The sequence below is a fragment of the Zonotrichia leucophrys genome, chromosome 28 (genome assembly GCF_028769735.1).
Source record: "Zonotrichia leucophrys gambelii isolate GWCS_2022_RI chromosome 28, RI_Zleu_2.0, whole genome shotgun sequence".
In the NCBI taxonomy this organism is placed as follows: domain Eukaryota; kingdom Metazoa; phylum Chordata; class Aves; order Passeriformes; family Passerellidae; genus Zonotrichia; species Zonotrichia leucophrys.
Window position 1 is genome coordinate 6036788 of NC_088197.1, and position 20281 is coordinate 6057068.

At 63.9% G+C, this 20281-nt stretch overlaps 2 protein-coding genes across 8 annotated transcripts; one reads left to right on the forward strand and one right to left on the reverse strand.

Moving 5' to 3' along the window:
- Window positions 1-737: 737 nt before the first annotated feature.
- Window positions 738-14076, reverse strand: ANO8 (anoctamin 8). Of its 4 annotated transcripts, none has more exons than XM_064734483.1 (17): window positions 13801-14076; window positions 10948-11058; window positions 10276-10408; window positions 10062-10200; window positions 9710-9806; window positions 9189-9305; window positions 8913-9040; window positions 8427-8588; window positions 7863-8015; window positions 7558-7684; window positions 7413-7468; window positions 6858-6932; window positions 5351-6004; window positions 4832-5023; window positions 4495-4626; window positions 3931-4041; window positions 738-3530 (listed from the first exon to the last, which is right to left on the reverse strand). In XM_064734483.1, the coding sequence occupies exons 1-17, from the start codon at window positions 13901-13903 to the stop codon at window positions 2868-2870; spliced, it is 3153 nt and encodes a 1050-aa protein (XP_064590553.1). In that variant the 5' UTR covers window positions 13904-14076; the 3' UTR covers window positions 738-2867. The 4 variants fall into 4 exon arrangements, with proteins under 4 accessions (XP_064590553.1, XP_064590551.1, XP_064590550.1 ...); XM_064734481.1 differs by having other exon boundaries at window positions 738-3527; window positions 8427-8609; window positions 13801-13997; XM_064734480.1 differs by having other exon boundaries at window positions 8427-8609; window positions 13801-13996.
- Window positions 14077-15731: 1655 nt separating this feature from the next.
- GTPBP3 (GTP binding protein 3, mitochondrial) lies at window positions 15732-19281 on the forward strand. Of its 4 annotated transcripts, none has more exons than XM_064734196.1 (9): window positions 15732-15793; window positions 16164-16429; window positions 16610-16696; window positions 16992-17194; window positions 17291-17363; window positions 17665-17867; window positions 18011-18176; window positions 18262-18485; window positions 18989-19281. In XM_064734196.1, exons 1-9 carry the CDS (start codon window positions 15756-15758, stop codon window positions 19199-19201), a joined length of 1473 nt encoding a protein of 490 aa, XP_064590266.1. In that variant the 5' UTR covers window positions 15732-15755; the 3' UTR covers window positions 19202-19281. The 4 variants fall into 4 exon arrangements, with proteins under 4 accessions (XP_064590266.1, XP_064590265.1, XP_064590268.1 ...); XM_064734195.1 differs by having other exon boundaries at window positions 17724-17867; window positions 18262-18537; XM_064734198.1 differs by having other exon boundaries at window positions 17724-17867; window positions 18989-19161.
- The last annotated feature ends 1000 nt before the right edge of the window (window positions 19282-20281 follow it).

Genomic DNA, 20281 nt, shown 5'->3' on the forward strand with positions numbered 1-20281 from the left:
CTTCCCCCTCTTCTCCAGCTCATTCCCAGCTTTGCCTGAAATTCCTGGAGCTCTGTCTCCCCCTTCCCTTGATCCCATTCAGGAAATCTTCTGGAAAATTCCCCTCCTGGCACTTCCTGGTGCCTTCCCACCTGGAATTCCCAAACTCCACCATTTTTCTGGCATTTTTTGCCCAGTTCCCACCTCTTCCTCCACATCCCGGCATTTTCTGTGTCCTACAGCTCCCAAATCCCAGGATTCCCTCCCTGGACACCTCCAGGGCTTGTAATTCCTGGAATTCTCAGAGCCAAATCCTGAATTTTTGGGGATTTTTCCACCCAGTTTTGTCCATTCCCAAACCCTAGGAAGTTCTGTCATTCCCAGCTCCGGGATTTTCCCTTCAAATCCTTCAATTTCCACCCAAAATCAGGGATTACAGAGCTGGAAAAACCTGGATTTTCCCAAAATTCCTGCTAAAATCCCAGATATCCACCAGAATTCTTTTTCCAGTAATTTCCAACAATTCCACATTTTTTATCAACAAGAAATTGATGGGATTTCAAGGTTTTAATTGGATTTTTCCATCCTTTCCTTTCCTGGCTCCTGGGAATATTTGGATGTCATTTTCCAGAGGTTGGGAATGCTGCTCCGGATCCTGGAGCCTAATTCAAATTTTCAAATATGCAAATGAGATGCAAATGAGCTGTCGAAATAAATTTCTTTTTTATTGCGGATTTTACAAAAATAAATTAAAAATAAATAAATTAAACCCCCCCTAACCCCTCCCTTTCCTTCCTTTCCTGGAATTCCCATGGAATTCACACTCCAAGGAAAAAAATCAAAGGAAAAACCATTCCCAAATTTTTCCCTCCTCCGAAATTCCAGAGGTTCTTTTTGTTGGTTTTTTGGGAAAGGGATGAAAATTTCCCACATTTGGGGCTTTTCCCTCTGGGAATTCTCCACTCCAGAAGGAAATGGGATCAAAGCCATTCCCGGGGATTTTTGGGAAAATCCCGTGGGATGAGGGAGTGAGGAGGAGCCGGAGCCTCCTGGAATTCCCAACGTTCCCAGGGCTCCCTTTTCCTGGGATTTGCCCCAGGATCTCTCCAGGACAATCCCGGCCAGGGCAGGTGGGGGGATTGGGATCCTCCTGCATCCACGTTCCCAAATCTCCTTCCCAAATTCCCAAATCTCCTTCCCTGTTCCCAAATCCCAAAGTCCCCAACCCCAATCTCCATCTCCAATCCAAAATTCCATCTCCAATTCCCAAATCTCCACCCCCATTCCCAAATTCTGTCCCTAATCCCAGTTTCCATCCCCAGTTCCCAAATTTTCCTTCCCAATCCCCATCCCTGATCCCACCGGGATTTTTCCCACCCCGGAGTGGGAACACGGAGCTTTTCCCTTTGGGAATCCCGGGTTTTCCTGCCCTTATTGCTCTGGAAAATGGCTTCCATTTGGGATCCCAAAAAAAAAAAAAACCAAACCCCAAAATTCCATGGATTCTTCGAAAGAGGAGGAGAGAAAAAAACCCGAAAAAAATTCCAACCTGATTTTTGGGAAGAGGGAACAGGAGGGGGCTTGGGACCACTTCCCCCCCTCCCCCCCTTTTCCCAGCTTTTCCCTCTTTTCCCAGATTTTTCCCTTTGGGAATGGATGTCTTCAAGTGCCACCAACCCCGCGAAGCGAAGCAGGGAAAGGAGGGAGCGCATTCCCAGCATGGATCCCGCTGGAATCCAGGGAATCCCGGGAATCTGGGAAATCCAGGAATTCCTTCCCGCGGCAGCAGCGAAGCGGCTCCCACCCCCTCCCGCATTGTCCCTCCCCGTGTCCCCTCCTTGTCCCGCCCTTTATTGCGACAGAATTCCAGGGAATTCGGAGCTGGAGCCGGGAATGTCCCGCTGGGGTTTGGGATTTGGGAGAAGCGGCACCGGCGGCGGGATCGGGGTTGGGATTTAGTGCAAGAAACGCTGCCCATGCACGGCATTCCCGGGAAATGCGCCCCATTCCCGGCTGGAGAACTCCCGGGAAGGATCTCCCGGATTTGGGATTGGGATCCGCGATTGGGATCCGGGATCCAGGCGGGGGGAGCGGGCGGAGCAGGGTTGAGGCACGGCTGAATCGGGCTCGTCCCGGGGATCCCGGGAATTCCAGGAGCGGGATGTGGCTCCCGGGGATCCAAAGGCTGGAGCGCGGCGTCTCTGGAGGAAACGGAGTGTGGGAGAGTTTGGGATGCTCCAAAAACCGGGATCACTGCCCCCGGTTCCCATGGAAAACCGGGATGCTCCAAAAACCGGGATCACTGCCCCCGGTTCCCATGGAAGCCGGGGTAACTGCCCCCGGTGAGCCCAGGAAGTTTCAGGATGCTCCGGCCGCACCGGGATGTTCCGGCCGCACCGGGATAACTCGCGCCGTGCCCCCGGTCCCGGGATTTCGCCGCCCCGCCGCTCTCAGGCCTCCCCCGCCGTCCCCCCGCGGCTCCCGGGGCGGTGGCGGCGGCTCCGCGCGGCGGGGCCGGGGAGACCCGGGGGGACACAGCCCAGGGGACCGGGGGGACACGGGGGGACACAGCCCAGGGGACCGGGGGGACACGGCGGGGACACACAGCACAGAGCACCGGAGCGGAGCGCGGCGCTGGCGGCCCCCGGCCCGGCCCCGCGGGCGAGCGGCGGCGAGAGGCTCCCGACGGCCACGGCCGCGCGCAGCAGGGACCGGGCGGCGCCCGGAACGGCCGGAACCGGCGGAGCCCCGCTCAGAACCGGGCACCGCCGCCCTCCTGCTCCTCCGCCCGGTTCTCCGGCTCCCCGTGCGCTCGGAGCCCCGCTCAGAGCCGGGCACCGCCGCTCTCCTCCCCCGCCCGGCTCCTCCCGACCCCCCGGAGCCCCCGGTCAGAGCCGGGCACCGCCGCCCTCCTCCTCCGCCCGGTTCTCCGCTTCCTCCCGCGCCCCTTCCTCGTTGAGATGCGACTTCCCGGGCCCCGCGTCCGCCGAGGGCCCCGCGCGGGGCTGCGGGGACGCTCCGGCCGCGCCCCCGTTGGCACCGAGCCCTTCGGACTTGCCGAAATTAAAGAGCTTGCCGGGGTTGAAGGGCTTGGTGGGCGACTGCACCTTCTCGGTGCCCGCGTCCCGCTTAGTCTCGGGCGATTTGAGGAATTTGAAGCTCAGGAACCCCGGCAATTTGTTCTCGCTGCCCGTGGGCGACTGCGGCGACCTGGCGGTGGCTGTGCCGGCCGCGCCGGTGCCCCCGGACAGGAACTTGCCCTGCAGGGGGATGATCTGCTTCAGCTTCATCACGTTGTTGGTGGCCAGCAGCGAGCTGGGCCGCTTGGGTTTGTCGGGGCCGTGCGCGGAGGAGCCGCCGGAGCTTTTCCCCTTGGCCTGGCCCTTGTCGTGCGCCGGGTCCTGCCCGGTGTCCCCGGCCTTGGCGGCCTCGTCGCGGGCGGGGTCGCGGTCGCGGCGCGCCTGGAGCTCGGCGTGGCGCTGCCGCTCCTCCTCCTCGCGCTTGCGGCGCTGCTGCTGCTGGAAATGGTGCTGGGCCTGCCGCTCGTGCTTCTGGGGGCAGCGACAGGGGACATCGAGGGGGCACCGGGACAGCGAGGGGGCACCGGGAATGGGGCATGGCTGGGGGACATTGAGGGGACACAGCCAGAGGACATTGAAGGGACGCCGGGCATGGGGCATGGCCAGGGGACATAGAGGGGACACTGGGCATGGGGACATTGAGGAGGACACCAGGCATGGGAACACAACAGGGGATGCATCTAGGGGACATCAGGGACACATTGAGGGGCACATTCAGGGGACACTGGGCTTGGGGACACCTCAGGGAGGTCACAGGGACATTTTGGGGAGGCCACCAGCCATGGGCACACCTCTGGGAGCCCAGTGGTGCTGGAGACACTTTGGGGACACCTTGGGGACGTTTTAGGAACGCCACTCCGGCAGGACCCACCTTGAAGGCCTCGCGGCGCTGGTACTCCAGCTTGGCCATCTCCTCAGCCACCCAGGCGGGAATGTCGGGAATGGCCACCTGGATCACGTACTTGAGGAGCAGGGCGAAGTGCTGGGGACACGGGGACAGGGGGACAGGGGACACACCTCAGCATTCCTCAGCACTCCTGAAATCCCATCCTTCCATCCCAAAATCCACCCCTTCCATCCCAAAATTCAGAATTTCCGTCCCAAAATCTGGCCCAGTGTCCAGGGAATTAATTAATTAATTGTCTAGGGATCTGAATACCCAAGGCTGTCAGTACCCAGAGCTGTGAGTACCCTGGGATTTGAATACCCAGGGATTTGAGTACCCCGGAATTTGAGTACCCGAGAATTTGAATACCCAGGGATTTGAATACCCAGGGATTTCTCGCCCATCCAGCCCAGCACTCCCCTGGCCATCCCCACCCTCGGCCATCATCTCCCTGAGCCATGACCCAGCCTGGGCACCCCAAACCCCATTGGGGTGACCCTGGGGTGACCCCAGCCCCCATTGGGGTGACTCCAGGGGTTCCCCCGGTACCTCGAGCACCACGACGCAGACGATGGCGGCCTGGGGGCTGAGCCCAGGGAAGAGGCGCTGCAGCTGCCCACACTGAGCGATCAGGTAGCAGTTAACCATGATGGCCAGGACGCCCATGGCCTCCATTACCTTCTGCAGGACACAATTGGGGCATTAATTATAGGGTTTTTGGTTAATTTGTTAATTAGTGTGGTGGTTAATGGGGACCACATTGAGCTGATGCTGTCCCCGCTGTCCCCGTGTCCCATGTCCCACCTGCCAGTGGCCAATGCTGTCCCCATGTCCCCATGTCCCACCTGCCAGTGGCCGATGCTGTCCCCATGTCCCCATGTCCCACCTGCCAGTGGCCAATGCTGGCCACGCGCTGCCCGAAGGGTCTCTGCAGGCCCGTGCAGAGCTTGAAGGCGTCGCTGCGGATCTCCAGGACGTTGTTGAGCAGCGCGCAGGCGGCCGCCAGCGGGAAGGCCGAGGAGAACAGCACCACGTAGCCAAACTGGATGAACATCTCCTGGTAGTCCTGAAAGGTGTCCTGAGGGGACAGCGGGGACACTGCACACGTCACCGGGGGCTCCGGGGTGGCTCTTGATGGGACAGCTTGGGAAGGGACATTCTGGGAGGCCACCAGGCATGGGGACACCTCAGGGAGCTTATGGGACACCCCGGGTGCTGATGGCCACAAGGGACACCTCAGGAAGGGACACTCTGGGAGGCCACCAGACATAAGGACACCTCAGGGGCCCCATGGGACACCTGGGGGATCCTGATGGCTACAGGGACACCTCAGAGAGCCCCAGAACACCTTGGGGAACCCAGGAGGTCCAGGGACAAGGGGACAAAGGGGACAGAAGCCACCCACCTCATACTTCTTCATGCAGCTCTCCACCTCAGCCTGGGTCAGCTGCGTGGAGTAATCCTCCTCGGGGGGGTCGATCCACGAGGCGCGGTTGCGCTTCCTCCCTTCCTCCTCGCCCTCCTCCTCCTCCCTCCTCCTCCTCCTCGCCAGCACCGCCGGCTCCGCCGCCCTGCCGGGGCTGCCGGGCTGCGCTTCGGCCTCCTCCTCGTCCTCGCAGAGCTCGAACACGGCCGCGGGGTCCATGCCCTTCTCCACCATGGTGGGGCTGCCCTCCTCCAGGAAGGGCTCGTCCTCGGTGCCGGCGGGCTCGGCGCGGCGCTCGGCGCGCTCGATGAAGCTCACCTTCTTCAGCTTCAGCCCGCAGTCCAGCGCGCTCTCCTCCTCCGAGTCCGAGCCGCGCCGCTCTTCCTCCCCTGCCGCCTCCTCCTCCTCCTCCTCGGGCACGCCGCAGCCGCCGTTCAGGCATTTCTTCTCGCCGCGCTCCGCAGGGCCGTGCGGGGGCGGCCGCGGGGCGAGCAGGCGGAGCAGGGCCCGCCCGAGCTCCCGCAGGCTCCGCACGCTCAGCTCGCCGCGCCGGAGCCGCCGGTACAGGTGCGGCTGCGACACCTCCCGCACGTTCTGCAGGAACTGCCGCGTGATCAGCAGCGTGGCCAGCATCTGCGGGGACACGCGGGACGCGGTGTCACCCCCCCACGCCAATGGCCGCGGAATGTGCCCATGGCCTGGCCCCGCGGGGTTCCTGGCGCTCCTGTGCTGTCCCTGCTCCTGATGTCCCCACAGTGTCCCTGCTCTTCTTGTGGTGTCCCTGCTCCTCCCTGTTGTCCCTACAATGTCCCTGCTCCCCTTGTGGTGTCTCTGCTTCCCTTGTGCTGTCCCCGCTCCTGATGTCCCCCCAGTGGCCCTGCTCTTCTTGAGGTCTCCTCGTGCTGTCCCTGATCCTCTCTGCTGTCCCCGTGGTGTCCCCACCCCTCTGTGTCACCCCACCAGTGTCCCCTCTGCTGTAACCTCCGCCCACCACTGACACCCCCATGGGGGGGGGCCGCAGCAGCGCCACCGCCACCCTGGGTGGGCTGGGGACACCCGTGTCCCCTGGGTGTCCCCTGGGTGTCCCCTGGGTGCCCCCTGAGTGGTCCCTGGGTGTCCCCTGGGTCCCCTGGGTGTCCCCACGCTCCTACTTTGGATACTCCCAGGGTCCAGCAAAAGCGCAGGAGGCGCCTGAGGAAGATGAGGGACAGGTGGAGGTGGAGGAAGATGGAGGGGAGCAGAGCCTCCCGGAGCTGCCGCGCGAGGCTCTGCGACAGGGACAGGATGAACAGGAGCTGCGGAAGGGACACAAAAGGGACACAAAGGGACAACACGGCGACACCACACAGGGACAGAGACACGCCGTGAGCCGCGCTGGGCGGGTACACAGGCGGGGACAGCCGGAGGGATGCGGTGGTGGTGGGGGGGCTGGAGGGGTGTTGGGGACACTGTGGGGACATCGGCCCCGCTGGCAGGGTCCCCTCACCTCCTTGAGGCGCTCCATGTCCTTGAGGTAGAATCCGATGTAGAAAAGGCTCAGGTAGGAATTGACGAACTGGAACTGGTGGTGACAGCAGGGTGGCACCTCGGTCACCTCGGTGTCCCCTCAGCGCTGGCTGAGACCTTGCTTCCCTCCGTGTCCCCTCTGTGACATCTCCAGCCCCAGCTGTCACCTCTGCAGCTGCCAGGACCCCTCTGTCCCTGCTGGACCTCTCTGGTCCCCTCTGTCCCTCACCAAGAGCCACTGGGACCCCCCCAGTGCCCTCTGTCCCCTCAGCAAGAGCTGCCAGGACCTCTCCAGTCCCTCCCACTCCCCCGTGTCCCTGATCCTGGCCCCCTCCAGTCCCCCAGTGTCCCCTCCGTGTCCCCATGTCCCTGTGTGCCCCCGTGTCCCCCATGTCCCCAATGTCTCCAATATCCCCATGCCCCCATGTCCCCCCATGTTCCCATGTCCCCCATGGTCCCCTTGTCCCCGTGTCCCCAGTGTCCCTGTGTCCCAGTCTTCCCTCAGTGTCACCCCAGTGTCCCCGTGTCCCCTCACCAGGACCATTTTGATGATGAGGTGTTTCTCGTAGGCGCTCTGCAGCCGATAATTCTCTGCAGGGCACAGGGCGAGTCAGGGGGGCCCGGGGGTCCCAAGGCCACCCCAGGGCCACCCCAGGGCCACCGCAGGGTCCCCAGCGCACCCATGTCATTGAGCCACAAGGCCACTTTCTTGTAGAGCTCGTCACAGGTGGTGACAATGACAGCCAGGATGATTTTGGGCAGGAAGCGAAGGACGCGCGGCAGCTCCTGGATGCTGAGCACCAACTCCTGTGGGGACAGGGACAGGGACAAGGTGGGGACAGGGATGGGACAGGGAGACAATCAGGGCCAGGATCAGGATCAGAGCAGGACCAGGAGCAGGAGCAGCACCAGCAGCAGGAGCAGTGTCACTGTCACTGTCCCCAGAGCAGTGCCACTGTCACTGTCCCCAGGGCTGGTGCCACACCTGGAGCTGGAAGCAGCCGAGCATGAGGAGGAAGACGAGGGTGAGGCAGGCCAGGCAGATGGGGAGGCTGACGAGGCTCTGGAAAAGGAGGCGCTTCCAGGGCGGGTAATAGAACTCCTCAGCGCTGGTCACCGGGCTGATCCGCTTGGTGCCCTGTGGGCACGGCCCGTGGCACACACAAGGGACAGGGACAGGGACCCATAGGGCACTCACAGGGACAGGGACAGGGAGACATGGGGCACCCACGGGCACAGGAACCCCCTGGGCACCCACAGGGACAGGGACCCCACAGCACCAGGGACCCACGGTCCATGGCACACACAGGGACAGGGACCCCACAGATCCTGGCACCCCACAGCTCCAGGCACCCCAAAGATCCAGGGACCCCTGCTGGGACCCTGGGGCTGGTGGCTGAGCCCCCCTCAGGATGGGATCTGGGGGCCCTCCTGAGGAATGGGATACCCCGAAAGGGATGGGATCCCCCAAGGAATGGGACCCCCAGAAGGGACAGGACCCCAAGGAATAGGGCCCCAGAAGGGAGGGGACCCCGTGCTGGTGTCTGACCCGGAACTGGGGCCGCGGCTCCTCCAGGGACTCTGCGGGGGTGTCCAGGGTCCCCCACTTGTAGGCGAACTCGGCACCGCGGCGCTTCCACTCCTCCAGGAACAGCGTGGCCCAGATGACGTTGAAGATGGCAAAGACCACGCAGGAGATGTCCTGGCTGGTCTGGGGGACAGACAGCACCAACTGCACCGGGGTTGGTCCCCTCCCCGCCCCCACAGCCCCCCAGCCCTGAAGGAATGGATGGGGTGAGGCATTGAGGGAAACGGAGGAAGGAATCCATCAGGGAAGGGGGCAAAACCCCACAAGGAGGGATGGAAAACCTCAAGGAAGGATGGAAACCCTCAAGGAGAGCTGGTAAACCCCCAAGGAGGGATGAAAACCCTTAAAGGAGTGTAGAAACCCTCACAGAAGGGTGGGAACCCCAAGCGGGCATGGAAACCCCCCAGGAAGGTTGGGAAGCCCCCAGAGTGGCCCCAGAGGCCCCACCTGGTCGCTGTCGGTGAAGGTGTAGAGGATGGAGCCGAACACGGCCGGGTACACCATGGCCGAGGTGTAGAAGCCCAGCCAGGCGAAGTACATGGCGATCTTCACCCCAAAATAGTCACAGATGTCATCTGGGTGGGGCACAGGGAACATCAGTGGGGCCGGGACCCCAAAACTCCACTGGAGTCACCCCAAAGCTCACTGAAGGGCTAGGGCCCCACAAACCCTCCTGGGGTGACCCCAAACCCTCCGAGCCCCCCAAAGCGCCCCCGATCTCACCGAGGGGCTGCGCCTCGCACACCGCCTGCACCCAGGACTTCATCAGGCGCTTGAGGATCCTCTGCTCGTGCAGCGGGAACAGCTGCTGGATCACCCCCCGTGCGGCCAGCTCCGGGACTGCCACGGGGACACGGCGTCAGCGACAGCGGGGACACGGGGACACGGCCCGGGGTCCCCACTGCCACCCCGAGGGGCCCTGGGGGGGCGGGAGTAGGGGTGGGGACAGTGGGGACAGCTCTGTGCCCACCAGGATCCTACAGTCCCCACCCAGCACACGGCCCCAGGGATGGGGACAATGGGGACAGGGGGTCACGGACAGCGGGGACACGGCCCGGGATCCCCACTGCCACTCCGTGTGGCCCTGGGGTGGTGGGGCTGGCACAGGGACAATGGGGACGGTGGGAGCGCTGTGCCACAGGGCCAGTGCCACCAGGTGCCACCAGGTGCCACCAGATGCCACACATGGCAGTGTCAGCAGTGTCACTGGCTGCCATGGCACTGTCACCAGGTGCCACACTCACTGATGGGCTGGCCCTCCAGGAAGTGGATGTTGTGCAGGGACTCGCCCTGCTTGGCCCGCAGGTTCTCCAGCCAGTAGCGGATGATGCTCTGCCGCTCCTGCAGGGGACACGCTGCCATTGGCCCTGGCCTGTCCCTGTCCCCAGTGCCAGGGGTGCCTGTATCCTCACCCAGCCTCCCCAGATCCCCGTGTCCCGTATCCCCATATCCCAACACCTCCATATCCCTGGATTCCCGTTGTTCTGTACCCACTATCCCTGTGCCCCACATCCGGGTATATCATATCCCCTTATCCCACATCCCGTACCCCCACACCCCATATCCCACACCCCGTTCCCCACACCCCGTTCCCACCTGGGAGCTGAAGAAGCCGAGCTCGTTGTCGATGTTCTCGTAGATGAAATCCTCCTCGCAGGAGAAGCCGCGGGTGCCGCCCCCGAACTCCGCCTTCACCGGCTTGCGCAGCCCCAGCTCGTCCGCCCCGCGCAGCAAGCTGGGGGGCAGCGTGGGGACAGTGTTGGGACAGTGTTGGGGACATGCTGGAGACATGCCGGGGACTGGCACGCACCTCTCGTAGGTGGCGGTGAGGAAGAAGGCGTAGACACGCGTGTGCCGGTGGTGCCGCACCTGCACGATCAGCTCGGGGATACCCAGGCGGATGTGGTTCAGCAGCCACAGCAGCGTGTGGTCATCCGTGCTGTCTGCAGGGACAGTGCCGTGTGTTCTGCCCCGTGTCACCGGCCCGGTGCCCATCCTGCCATGTGTCCCTCATCCCTGTTCCGGTGCCCCTCCATCCCTGTGTCCCTCATCCCTGTCCCCATCCTGTCACCTGTCCCTGTTCCGGTCCCCATCCATCCACACATTCCCTATCCCTTCCCACGTCCCTACCCCTGCCTGCATCCCCAATCCCTGCCCCATCCCACGTCCCACCCCAATCCCACATCCCCAATCCCCCAATCCTCCAATTCCCCATCTCCTCTGCCCCCTCCCCAGCTCTTCCTACCATCCCCACCCGCTCCTGCCCCGGCTATCCCGGTTCTCCTGGCCACAACTCAATCCTGGTTTTAGCAATAACATCCCGATCGCGGTTTTCCCGATCCCAGTTCTCCCGATCACATCCCGATCCAGGTTTTCCCGGCCCCACCCTGATCTCGATTTTCCCGATCACATCCCGATCCCGGTTTTTCCAGTCCCACCCCGCCCCTATCCCGGTTTCCCCGGTTTCCCGGGCCGTTCCTACCCGGGAATGTCATCAGCACGTCGCAGTTCTCCGTGGGCACCGTTTTCATCCAGGCCTTGTGGGACATGATGTAGCGCCCGGCCTGGAGCAGCCGCTTCCCGAAGAGTTTATCTGCGGGGGGAGGCCGGGCAGGGATCAACTCCCGCGGGCAGCGGATCCCAGAGCGCCCCGGAGCCCCGGGCTGGCACCGGGACGCGTCCCCGCCTGTCCCCAGCCCGGCCGCGGCACGGGGCACGGCGGGGCCACCGCCCTGGCATCGGGTTTCTCCTGCGGCAGCTCCCAAAATCGGCCCCGACAGCTGCGGGGAGGAGCCGCCAGCGCGCCCCGCCACCCCCGGCGGTGCCCAATGTCGCGGGGTGTCCCCTCGGAGCGTCCCCAAGGGCTCTCACCTCCTCCCGGAGCCCGGGCACGAAAAAGCGCCGGAAAAACGGGGATGGGGAAAAGCAGCCTGTCTCCATGGAAACCGCGCCGCCGCGCCGGGCTGCGGTGGGGACAGTCCCCAAAGCACCCCCGGGTGCGGTGGCACCGAGGGGACAGGGCCGCTGCCCCGCCCCGCTGTCCCCGTGCCCGGTGTCCCCAAAGAGCCGCCCGGGGAGGGTGGGGACGGGGGGGGATCCCAAAAAAATCCACCCGGGGCTGGCAGGGAGGGAGGGAGGGAGATGGTGGGGACCCCGCTTGTCGCTTCCCTGCCTGTGTCCCCTCGCGCCTCAGTGTCCCCTCCTCGGCCCGGGATGTGGCGGCGCCCCGGGGCTGGGAAGGGCTCGGGGTGCCGGAAACCGCCCGGGAAAACAGGAAATGCCAGAGCTGATGATGCCAGGAAGGCACCCCAAAACCGGGCACCTCTGTGGGACCACCAAACCCGGGAACCTCTGCTGGGAACCCCCCAGACCCGGGAACCTCTGCTGGGAACCCCCCAAACCCGGGCACCTCCTGGGAACCTCTGCTGGGAACCCCCAAACTCCGCGCCCTGACGGGCTCTGAAAGGCTCCGCTGTCCCCGAGCCGAGGGTGGCACTTGAGGACAGCGCCAGCATGCCACCCCCGCTGTGGCACGGGTCCGGCAGGCTGGGCACGGCCGTGTCCTGCCCTGGCGTGCGGGGGTGCCAGGCTGTGGGGCAATGTGGTGCCAGGCTGTGGGGGTAAGGGGGTGCCAGGGTTTGGGGTTAATGGGGTGCCAGGCCGTGGGGCAATGGGGTCCCAGGCCGTAGGGCAATGGGGTGCCAGGCTGCTGGGGGATTGAGCTTTAGGGGTGCTCGGGTATTGGGGTGCTGGGTGTGGGGATGTTGGGGTAGCGGGGTGCTGGGGGTATCAGGGTACGGGGATGTTGGGGTGTTGGGATGCCAGGGTATCAAGTTATTGGGTGCCAGGGTGCTGAGGTGTTGGGGTGCCAGGTTTTTGAGGTGCCAGGCTGTTCGGGTGTTGGCGTGCCAGGCTGTTGGGGTGCCAGGCGGTTGATGTTTCTGGGTGCAGGGGTACCAGGGTGTTACAGTGCAGGGCTCTTGGGGTGACAGGGATGGAATGCCAGGGTATCAGGGTACTGGGGTGCAGGGGTGCCCGAGTGCCAGGGTGTTGGGGTATCAGGATGCAGGGGTGCTGGGCGGCTGAGGTATTGGGGTACCAGGGTGTTAGGGTGTCAGGCTTTGGGGATGTTGGGGTACCAGGGTTGGGGTACAGGTGCATGGTGGTGAGGTGCAGAGGTAGCTGGGTGTTGGGGTATTGGGGTGCCAGACTCTCAGGGTGCCAGTGTTTTAGGGTGCCAGGCCATGGGGATATCAGGCTGCAGGGCTACCAGTGTGCCCGGTGGGCACGGGGCATTGGCGGCGGTGGCCGTGCCACCCTGGCCGGGCAGTCGGGTGACGCCGGAGGGCTGAGCTCACCCACCCTGCATTATTTATGTCCTGCCCGCAGCGGTGCCACCCGGCGCGGGCGGCGGCTGCGGGGCCACTGCCACCCGCGTGGGGCAGTGCCCACCCCGGGGGCACAGACCCAGGCCGGGGGGGCTTTCCGTGCCCAAGCTCATGGAAAAGGGGGGTCCCCACCATCCCCAGGCAGGCTGGGCTTGGGGGGCGACCGCCACCCTCACCCCGCTGTCCCCGCGGCCCCTCCCGACACGCGGTGCCACCACCGAGGTGGCCCCGAGGGCTCGGCGGGGCCGGCGCCCCGTGTGCCACCCCCCGGGTCCTCCCGCTTGTCCCCGTTTGTCGCGGGCCGTGCCGCTCACCTTGGCTCCCGGGCTAAGGTCACCGGAGCTGCGGCGTGGCGGGCACCGAGCGGCGTCCCGGGGGGCACGAAGTGGGTCACCCACCGCCGGCAGGAGCCCCGCTCGGTGCCGCAGCTGCCACCAGGCCCTGCCAGCCCCCCCCGCCGCGGGGACCCCGATCCGGGGATATCACCTGGCCCCGCGCCACGCGGGGGAGGGGACCCCAAGGCCGGCGTGGGGACAGCGACACAAAGGCTGCGAGCTGCGCCACCCCCCTGTCGTGCTGGGGGGGGCACGGGCCTGGCAAGGGGGGTGGCGGGGACAAAACGCCTTCCCGGGGTGGGGGGGACACGGGGGGGTGTCGCCGGTGGCGGGGGGGACACGGTGTCGGCTGCCGGCGCCATCCCGGGGGGGCTCGGGGCTGTCCGGAATGGGGGGAAAGGTGACAAAAATCCCTCCGAGAGCCACAGAACCCCCCCGCAATGAGGCGGGACCCGCCCGGGCTCGGGGGCTCGGAGCCGCGCCGGTACCGGGTGATGCTCAGAGCTCCGGTACCGGCAGCCCCGACCCCCCCACCGCCTGCCGGCCCGCATCCGCAGCGAGACGCATCCCGGCCTTCCCCGTGCCCCTCCCGCACCCCCCGGTTCCCCGTACCCAGCACTCCGGTGGGCGCCGCCGGTTCCGCTCGCTCCTCCGCGGCCGGGCCCCGCCGGGGCCGCTCTCCGTCCTGCGCCGCGGCCGCCGCCGCTTCGGGCATGGTGCGGGGCTCGGCGGCGGCGGCGGGGCCGGTGCATGGGGCCGCCGGGGCCGCCGGGGCCGCCGCTGCCGCCGCCGCTGCGGCCGGGAGGAGGGACAAAGGCGACCGCGGCGGAGCGGAGCGCGGAGCCGCCGCCGCTCCCGGTACGCTCCGGTTGGCCGCGGCTCCCGGCCACGCGTGTCCGGCCGCGCCCCGCGGGGGGGTCCCGGGGGGAGCGCGGGGACGGCTCGGAACGGGGGTGGCACCGGTGGCGCCCCGGCGGGGTCCCCGGTGTGCCCCGAAATGTCCCCCCCTCACTTCCCCACATCGCCCCCCCCCGCCGTGCTCGGCTGTCCCCAGCGGTGCCCCCAAGTGCCGCCGCCCCGTGCCTCCCGGTGCCCCCCCGTGCCCCCTCAGTGCCCCCCCCGCTCGATGAGGCGGCTCCCGGTAACTCGAGCGGGGTGAGCGCTGCCCGGTGACATTTGGGGTGACCCCCCCCTCCCCCAGAGCGGCCGCTCCAGCCCAGGGGATCCCCCAAAATCCCACAAAGCCCCCCAGAGCCCCCCCAAAGCCCCTCCAAACTGGGGGTCCCGCCCAGCCCGGCCGCTCAGAGCCCCCCGGGATGCGGGACTTGGGCCCGGTGCCAGCCCGGCTGCCCGGTGCCACCGGGAGATGTCCCCGAGCTGTCACCTCGGCTGGCACAGGGGGGGGCGGGAGCCGCTGCCAGGCCCGGGACTGGGGGGGCCGGGGGGGGCACGGGGTCACCGGGGCCGTGTGGGCTGTCCCAGTCCATCCCAGTCCGTCTGTGCCTGTATCCCCCCTGGAAGACAAGCCCAGATTTTGGGAATTGGAATAGCTACAGGAATAATAATAATAATAATAATAATAATAATAATAATAATAATAATAATAATAATAATAATGCTATCTAATTAACAACAGTAACAATAATATCTAATTAATAATAATATAAATAATAAAATATACACTATCTAAATTATTATTATCATTATCATTACCATTATCATTATCGTTATCATTATTTAACCACAAGAAGAAGTAAAATATATTGGTTTAATCTACAAGATGGCGAGAAGAGAAGTCAAAGGTTAAAACCAAGCAAAAAAATGTCTAAATGCAAAGAAATATTTTAAGATAAACTCTTATAAATCTGCATGAGCCTCTGTAATGGAGTCTATAGAAAATATGGTTTAAGTTAAATAAATATACATATATTTTATATATTTTAATATTTATATATAAATTATATATATTTAATACAAAAGCACTACTATACTATATTAAATATATATTATTTATTTACACAAAACTATACATTCAATATATTTATATTTATTTGACTTAAAACATGTTCTCTACATACTGATCCTTTACAGGGCGTACCTGTGTATTCATAACAATAAATAGAAATAAAAATTAATTAATTAAAAATATAAAAATAGAAATATCAAGCAAATAGCCAAGCACGCCAGGGCCGGATTTTATCTCTTAATAAATTTATAAATTTTTAGATTTTCTTTCAATATAAATAGATACCAAATCTTACAAGTATTTAAATAATGTTTCTCACTGGGACCGGGCGGAACCGCGGGGTTCGCTTGGCTTCACCAGGGAGCCGCGATCTTTGCATACTAACCAATCAGAAGCCGTGTTTCAGCCTTAGCCCTGCCCCTCGATGTGTCTTGACCAATAGCATGCGGTAATGGGCGGGGGCGCTGAGGCCGGTGTGGCGGCTTTGTTAGTTATTAACCAATCAGAAGCAGAATTACCGTTATGACCACGCCCGCCTCGGTAGGGTTGACCAATGGTGTGCGGTGGTGGGCGGGGCCAGGCGGGCGCGGGGAAGGCAGCGATGGCGCTGAGCGGGGCCATGAGGGCGGCGAGGGGCAGGTGAGGGGACGGGGGGGTCAGAGGGACAGAGGGGACAGGGGGGATAGAGGGACAGAGAGACAGAGGGGACACGGAGGGGACACGGGGACAGGGAGGACACCGCTGGTGCCTGTGGGATGCGCGGGTACGGGAGTGGGTGAGCCGGGGTTTGGGGATACCTGGGGAGGGGGCACATGTGCAGAAGAGTCCCACCTGGGGAGGGTTCTCACCTGGAAAAGGGGGTCCATGAGGAGGGGTCTCACCTGGGGAGGGAACACCTGAGGTCAGCACACACCTGGGGAGCGGTCTCATCCCCACGGGGCTGGGGACACGGGGGTCGCGCCCCCTCCGTGCCCACCGGGGGTGCCCATAATGCCCCCCCATCCCCCAGGTGTGCGCGGGCGCTGAGCTCGGCGGTGCCACCCACGGCGGGCACAGGTGCCACCCGGCGCACAGGTGACACCATCTTCGCGCTGTCCTCGGCGCCGGGGCGCTGCGGCGTGGCCGTGATCCGGGCCAGCGGGCCGGGCAGCGGGGCCGCCCTGCGCAGCCTCACCGGGACCCCCGAGCCCCCGCCCCGGGTCATGGCCCTGCGGCGCATCCGGGACCCCCAGACCGCCGAGAGCCTGGACAGGGGGCTCGTGGTGTGGTTCCCAGGTGGGGACATAGGTCTGGGGACATGGGGCTGGGGTCGGGGGGTATGAATTAGGGTTTGGGGACACAGATGTGGGGTTGGGGTCGGGGAGGGGGCATGAACTGGGGTTTGGGGGCACGGGGTTGGGTTTTGGGGGCGGGGGTGGGCAGCCGGGGTGCCCACCCAGCCCCGTGTGCCCGCAGGGCCCCACAGCTTCACCGGGGAGGACTGCGCCGAGCTGCACGTGCACGGGGGGCCCGCCGTGGTCAGCGGGGTGCTGCGGGCCCTGGGTGAGCCCTGATCCCATCCTGACCCTATTCCAGCCCTTCCCGATCCTATGCCATCTCTCCTGCCCCTTTCCCAGCCCTCCTGATCCTTTCCCTCTTCCCCTTGGGATGCCGGGTGATCCTCCCCGTCCCTCCTCCCCCTTCGCTCTGGGATCCCAAGGATTCGGCTTGATCCTCCCGTGTCCCATTTCCCCCTGTACCCTTTCCCCTTTCCTTTGGGATCCCGAAGGTTCCTCCTGCTCCCCCCACCCCATTTCCCGGCCCCCCCTCCATCCCGCCGTGCCCGGTGTCCCCCCAGGCCGTTTGCCGGGGCTGCGTCCGGCCGAGCCGGGCGAGTTCACCCGCCGGGCGTTTGCCCACGGCAAGCTGGACCTGACGGCGGCCGAGGGGCTGCGGGACCTCATCGGGGCCGAGACGGAGGCGCAGCGGCGCCAGGCGCTCCGGCAGATGGAGGGCGACCTGGGCCGGCTGTACCAGCGCTGGAGCCACGCCCTCACCCAGGTGGGGCTCACCTGCGGGGCCGCCCATCCCTTCCCAGTGGCCACCCAGCCCATCCGGTGGCCAGCAGCTCGGGGCTGATTCCCACCCCAATGGCAGGCACTCGCCCACCTGGAGGCCTACATCGACTTCAGCGAGGATGACAACGTGGAGGAAGAGGTTCTGACCCAAGGTGAGCCTCTGCTGTCCCCATGTCATGGCTGTGTCCCCATGGTGGCACACTAGGAATGGGGACAAGAGGGGGCTTGTCCCATCCAGCCGCTCCAGGTCCTTGTTTGTCCCCATGACTGGGACATGGGGTCTTCTGCCCCATTTTTTTTATCCCAAATTTAGGGGTCAGGACTCGGGGTCTGTTCCAGTGTTTTATCCCAAATTTCAGGCTTAGGACCTGGAGTCTCTCCTGGTGTTTTTCCCCAGTCTGGGGCTCGGGCCCCACTGTGCCCAGCCGGGCTGTCCCTGCTGTGTCCCTGCAGTGTCCGGGCTGTGTCCCTGCCGTGTCCCCACCCGGGCTGACCCCGCCGTGTCCCCGCAGTTCGTGACACCGTGCGGGCGCTGCTGCAGGAGCTCCGGGGCCACCTGCGGGACGGGCGCCGGGGGGAGCTGCTGCGGGAGGGGGTCCGGGCCGTCATCGCCGGCCCCCCCAACGTGGGCAAGAGCAGCCTGCTCAACCTGCTCTGTGAGTGGGGCTCGGGGAAAAGGGAGCGTTCCGGACCTCCAGAGGGAGCCATTCCCACTGTCCCCAGGCCATCGTGTCACCCACGGGCACGGTGGGGTTGGGATCATTCCCAGATCCCCCAGGAGCTTTCCCGCTGTCCCCAGGTCGGCGCCCGGCCGCCATCGTGTCCCCCACGGCGGGCACCACGCGGGACGTGCTGGAGGTGGCCCTGGACATCGGGGGGTACCCGCTGGTGCTCAGTGACACTGCGGGGCTGCGTCAGGCCACCGATCCCGTGGAGCGCGAGGGGGTGGCCCGGGCACGCGACCGGTGAGCTCTGGGGACTTTGGGGAGGTTTTGGGGGGGTCCCCACAGCTCAGCCCAGAAGTTGACATCGCCCTCTGTGTGTCCCCAGGTTGTGCCAGGCTGACCTGGTGCTGGCAGTGCTGGATGCCACCTCAGTGTCACCCACGCCGGTGGCTCTGGGGGCAGCGCTGGCAGCGCTGGAGCCGCCCCCGGGCACCCCCTGTGTGCTGGTGCTCAACAAGGCTGACCTGCTGGGGGGGCACAGGGGGTCCCCGAGTACCACCGGTGCCCAGGGACAGGGACCCCCTGCCACCCTGCTGTCCTGCAAGACGGGTGAGGGGCTGGAGGCGCTGCTGGAGCTGCTGACACAGCAGCTGGCACAGCTGTGAGTCCGGGGGGATCCCAAACCCTCGTCCTGGTTTTTGGGGCTGGCTGATCCCCCTTTCCCTGGCTGGTTCCCCTTTCTCTGGCTAATCCCCTTTTCCATTCCTGATCCCCATTCCCTGCCTGATCCCCTTTTCCGTGCCCTATGTCCTTTCCATGCCTGATCCCTTTCCCATGCCCAATCCCTTTCCCATTCCTTATCCCATTTCCCTGCCCAATCCCCTTTCCCATTCTCGATCTGGTTTTACATTCCTGATCCCCTTTCCATGCCCAATCCTTTTCCCATTTCCCATCCCCTTCCCCATTCCCGATGCCCTTTTCTATTCCCGTTCCCAATCCCTTTCTCAATCCCTTTCCCATTTCCGATCCCTTTCCTGTTCCCAATCGCTTTCCCAATCCCCATTCCCAATCCCCATTCCCAATCCCAATCCCGTTCCCACTCCCTTTTCCAGGTGCGGGGATCCCCTCCTGGGCTCTCCCAGCCTGACTCAGAGCAGGCACAGCCGCCACCTCGGGGCGTGCGCGGCAGCCCTGGAGTGCTTTGGGGACCTTGGGGACAGCGGGGACCTGGCGGTGGCGGCCGAGCAGCTGCGGGTGGCGCGTCGGGAGCTGGGCAGGATCACCGGGCATGTGGGCGCCGAGGACATCCTGGATATCATTTTTAGGGACTTTTGTGTCGGGAAGTGACGGTGGCACTCCATGGGGTGGGGTGTCGCTGGGATTAAACCATGGTGCCTTTGGTGGCTTTGCTGTTGTCCCCTCGCTGGTGACCGTGTTTGGGAGTGTGTCCTGAGCCCCAAATATGGGAAAACCCCCCGGAAAAAGTCCCAGTTTCTGGCCAGGGGGACAAAAAAGGAGCAGGAGGGGAAAAGCCACCCCCGGTGTCCCTGTTTGGGGTGTCCCCATCCCCAGTGTGACATGGGGCACATCCCCGTGCCCCCCGACCCCGAGGATTCAGTGTGGGGGGTTTGGGACCCCCAAGATCCCTCCCAATCCACGGAACTCCCCCATGCCGTGGCAGATGTGGGGTCTTGCTGATGCTCTGCCACCCCAAAAACGGTGGCATCTCCTGAGGACACCCTTGTGCCACCCCCCTGTGCCACCACCCAGCTGGGAGCTCAGAAAGCACCTGGTGCTCCGAGATTATCCATGGAAGAATTCCAGGAAATCCTCTGGCAGTGCCTGAGGCCCCCCTGGACCTTCAGGGACAGTGAGACTTTGTCACCTTTGTCACCACGGTCCCAACCTGGGGCTGGGCAGGAGGTGGGGGGGGGAGGTGGCATCGCCATCCTTGGAGGGGTGGCAGGAGGTGGCAGTGCCCTTCTCCCGGCACGGACACGGCTCGGGGGACACTTGGGATGGAGAAAGGGACAAGGGACACTCCGTGAGGCCTCGGTGGCGCCTGGCGTGCGGGCAGGGGCGGCGGGGCAGGAAAAGGATTTTCCACAGGAAACGCAGCCGTAAATCCCGGGAATAAATCCTGGGAATAAATCCCTGCTCCACTCCGGGGGGGGCGGGGGGACAAGGACAGCATGGTCCCTCGTCCTTTGGGGACAAGGACATCCCTGTGCTGCATCCTCTGGAGACAAGGACGTCCCTGTGCCTCGTCCTTGTGCATTTCCCACCCCTCTCTGCAGAGCTGGGATGGAATTCCCGCTCCAAAAATTCCCAATTTTTCCATGGATTTCCACCCACACAAGCGGCAAGTTGTCTCCAAATTCGGGGCCGGGGAACAAGTACACTGC

Bases quoted from the DNA above. Each gene is read 5' to 3' on its own strand.
- ANO8 (XM_064734480.1), bottom strand. From the start codon at position 13,903: ATGCCCGAAGCGGCGGCGGCCGCGGCGCAGGACGGAGAGCGGCCCCGG. The intron at 9,041-9,188 runs GTGAGATCGGGG...TGCCCCACCCAG, and splicing joins GTGCGAGGCGCAGCCCCTCG to ATGACATCTGTGACTATTTT. The intron at 7,469-7,557 runs GTGCGCTGGGGA...TGTGCCCTGCAG, and splicing joins CTTGTGGCTCAATGACATGG to AGAATTATCGGCTGCAGAGC.
- GTPBP3 (XM_064734195.1), top strand. From the start codon at position 15,756: ATGGCGCTGAGCGGGGCCATGAGGGCGGCGAGGGGCAG. The intron at 17,868-18,010 runs GTGAGTGGGGCT...CGCTGTCCCCAG, and splicing joins CAGCCTGCTCAACCTGCTCT to GTCGGCGCCCGGCCGCCATC. The intron at 18,538-18,988 runs GTGAGTCCGGGG...TCCCTTTTCCAG, and splicing joins ACACAGCAGCTGGCACAGCT to GTGCGGGGATCCCCTCCTGG.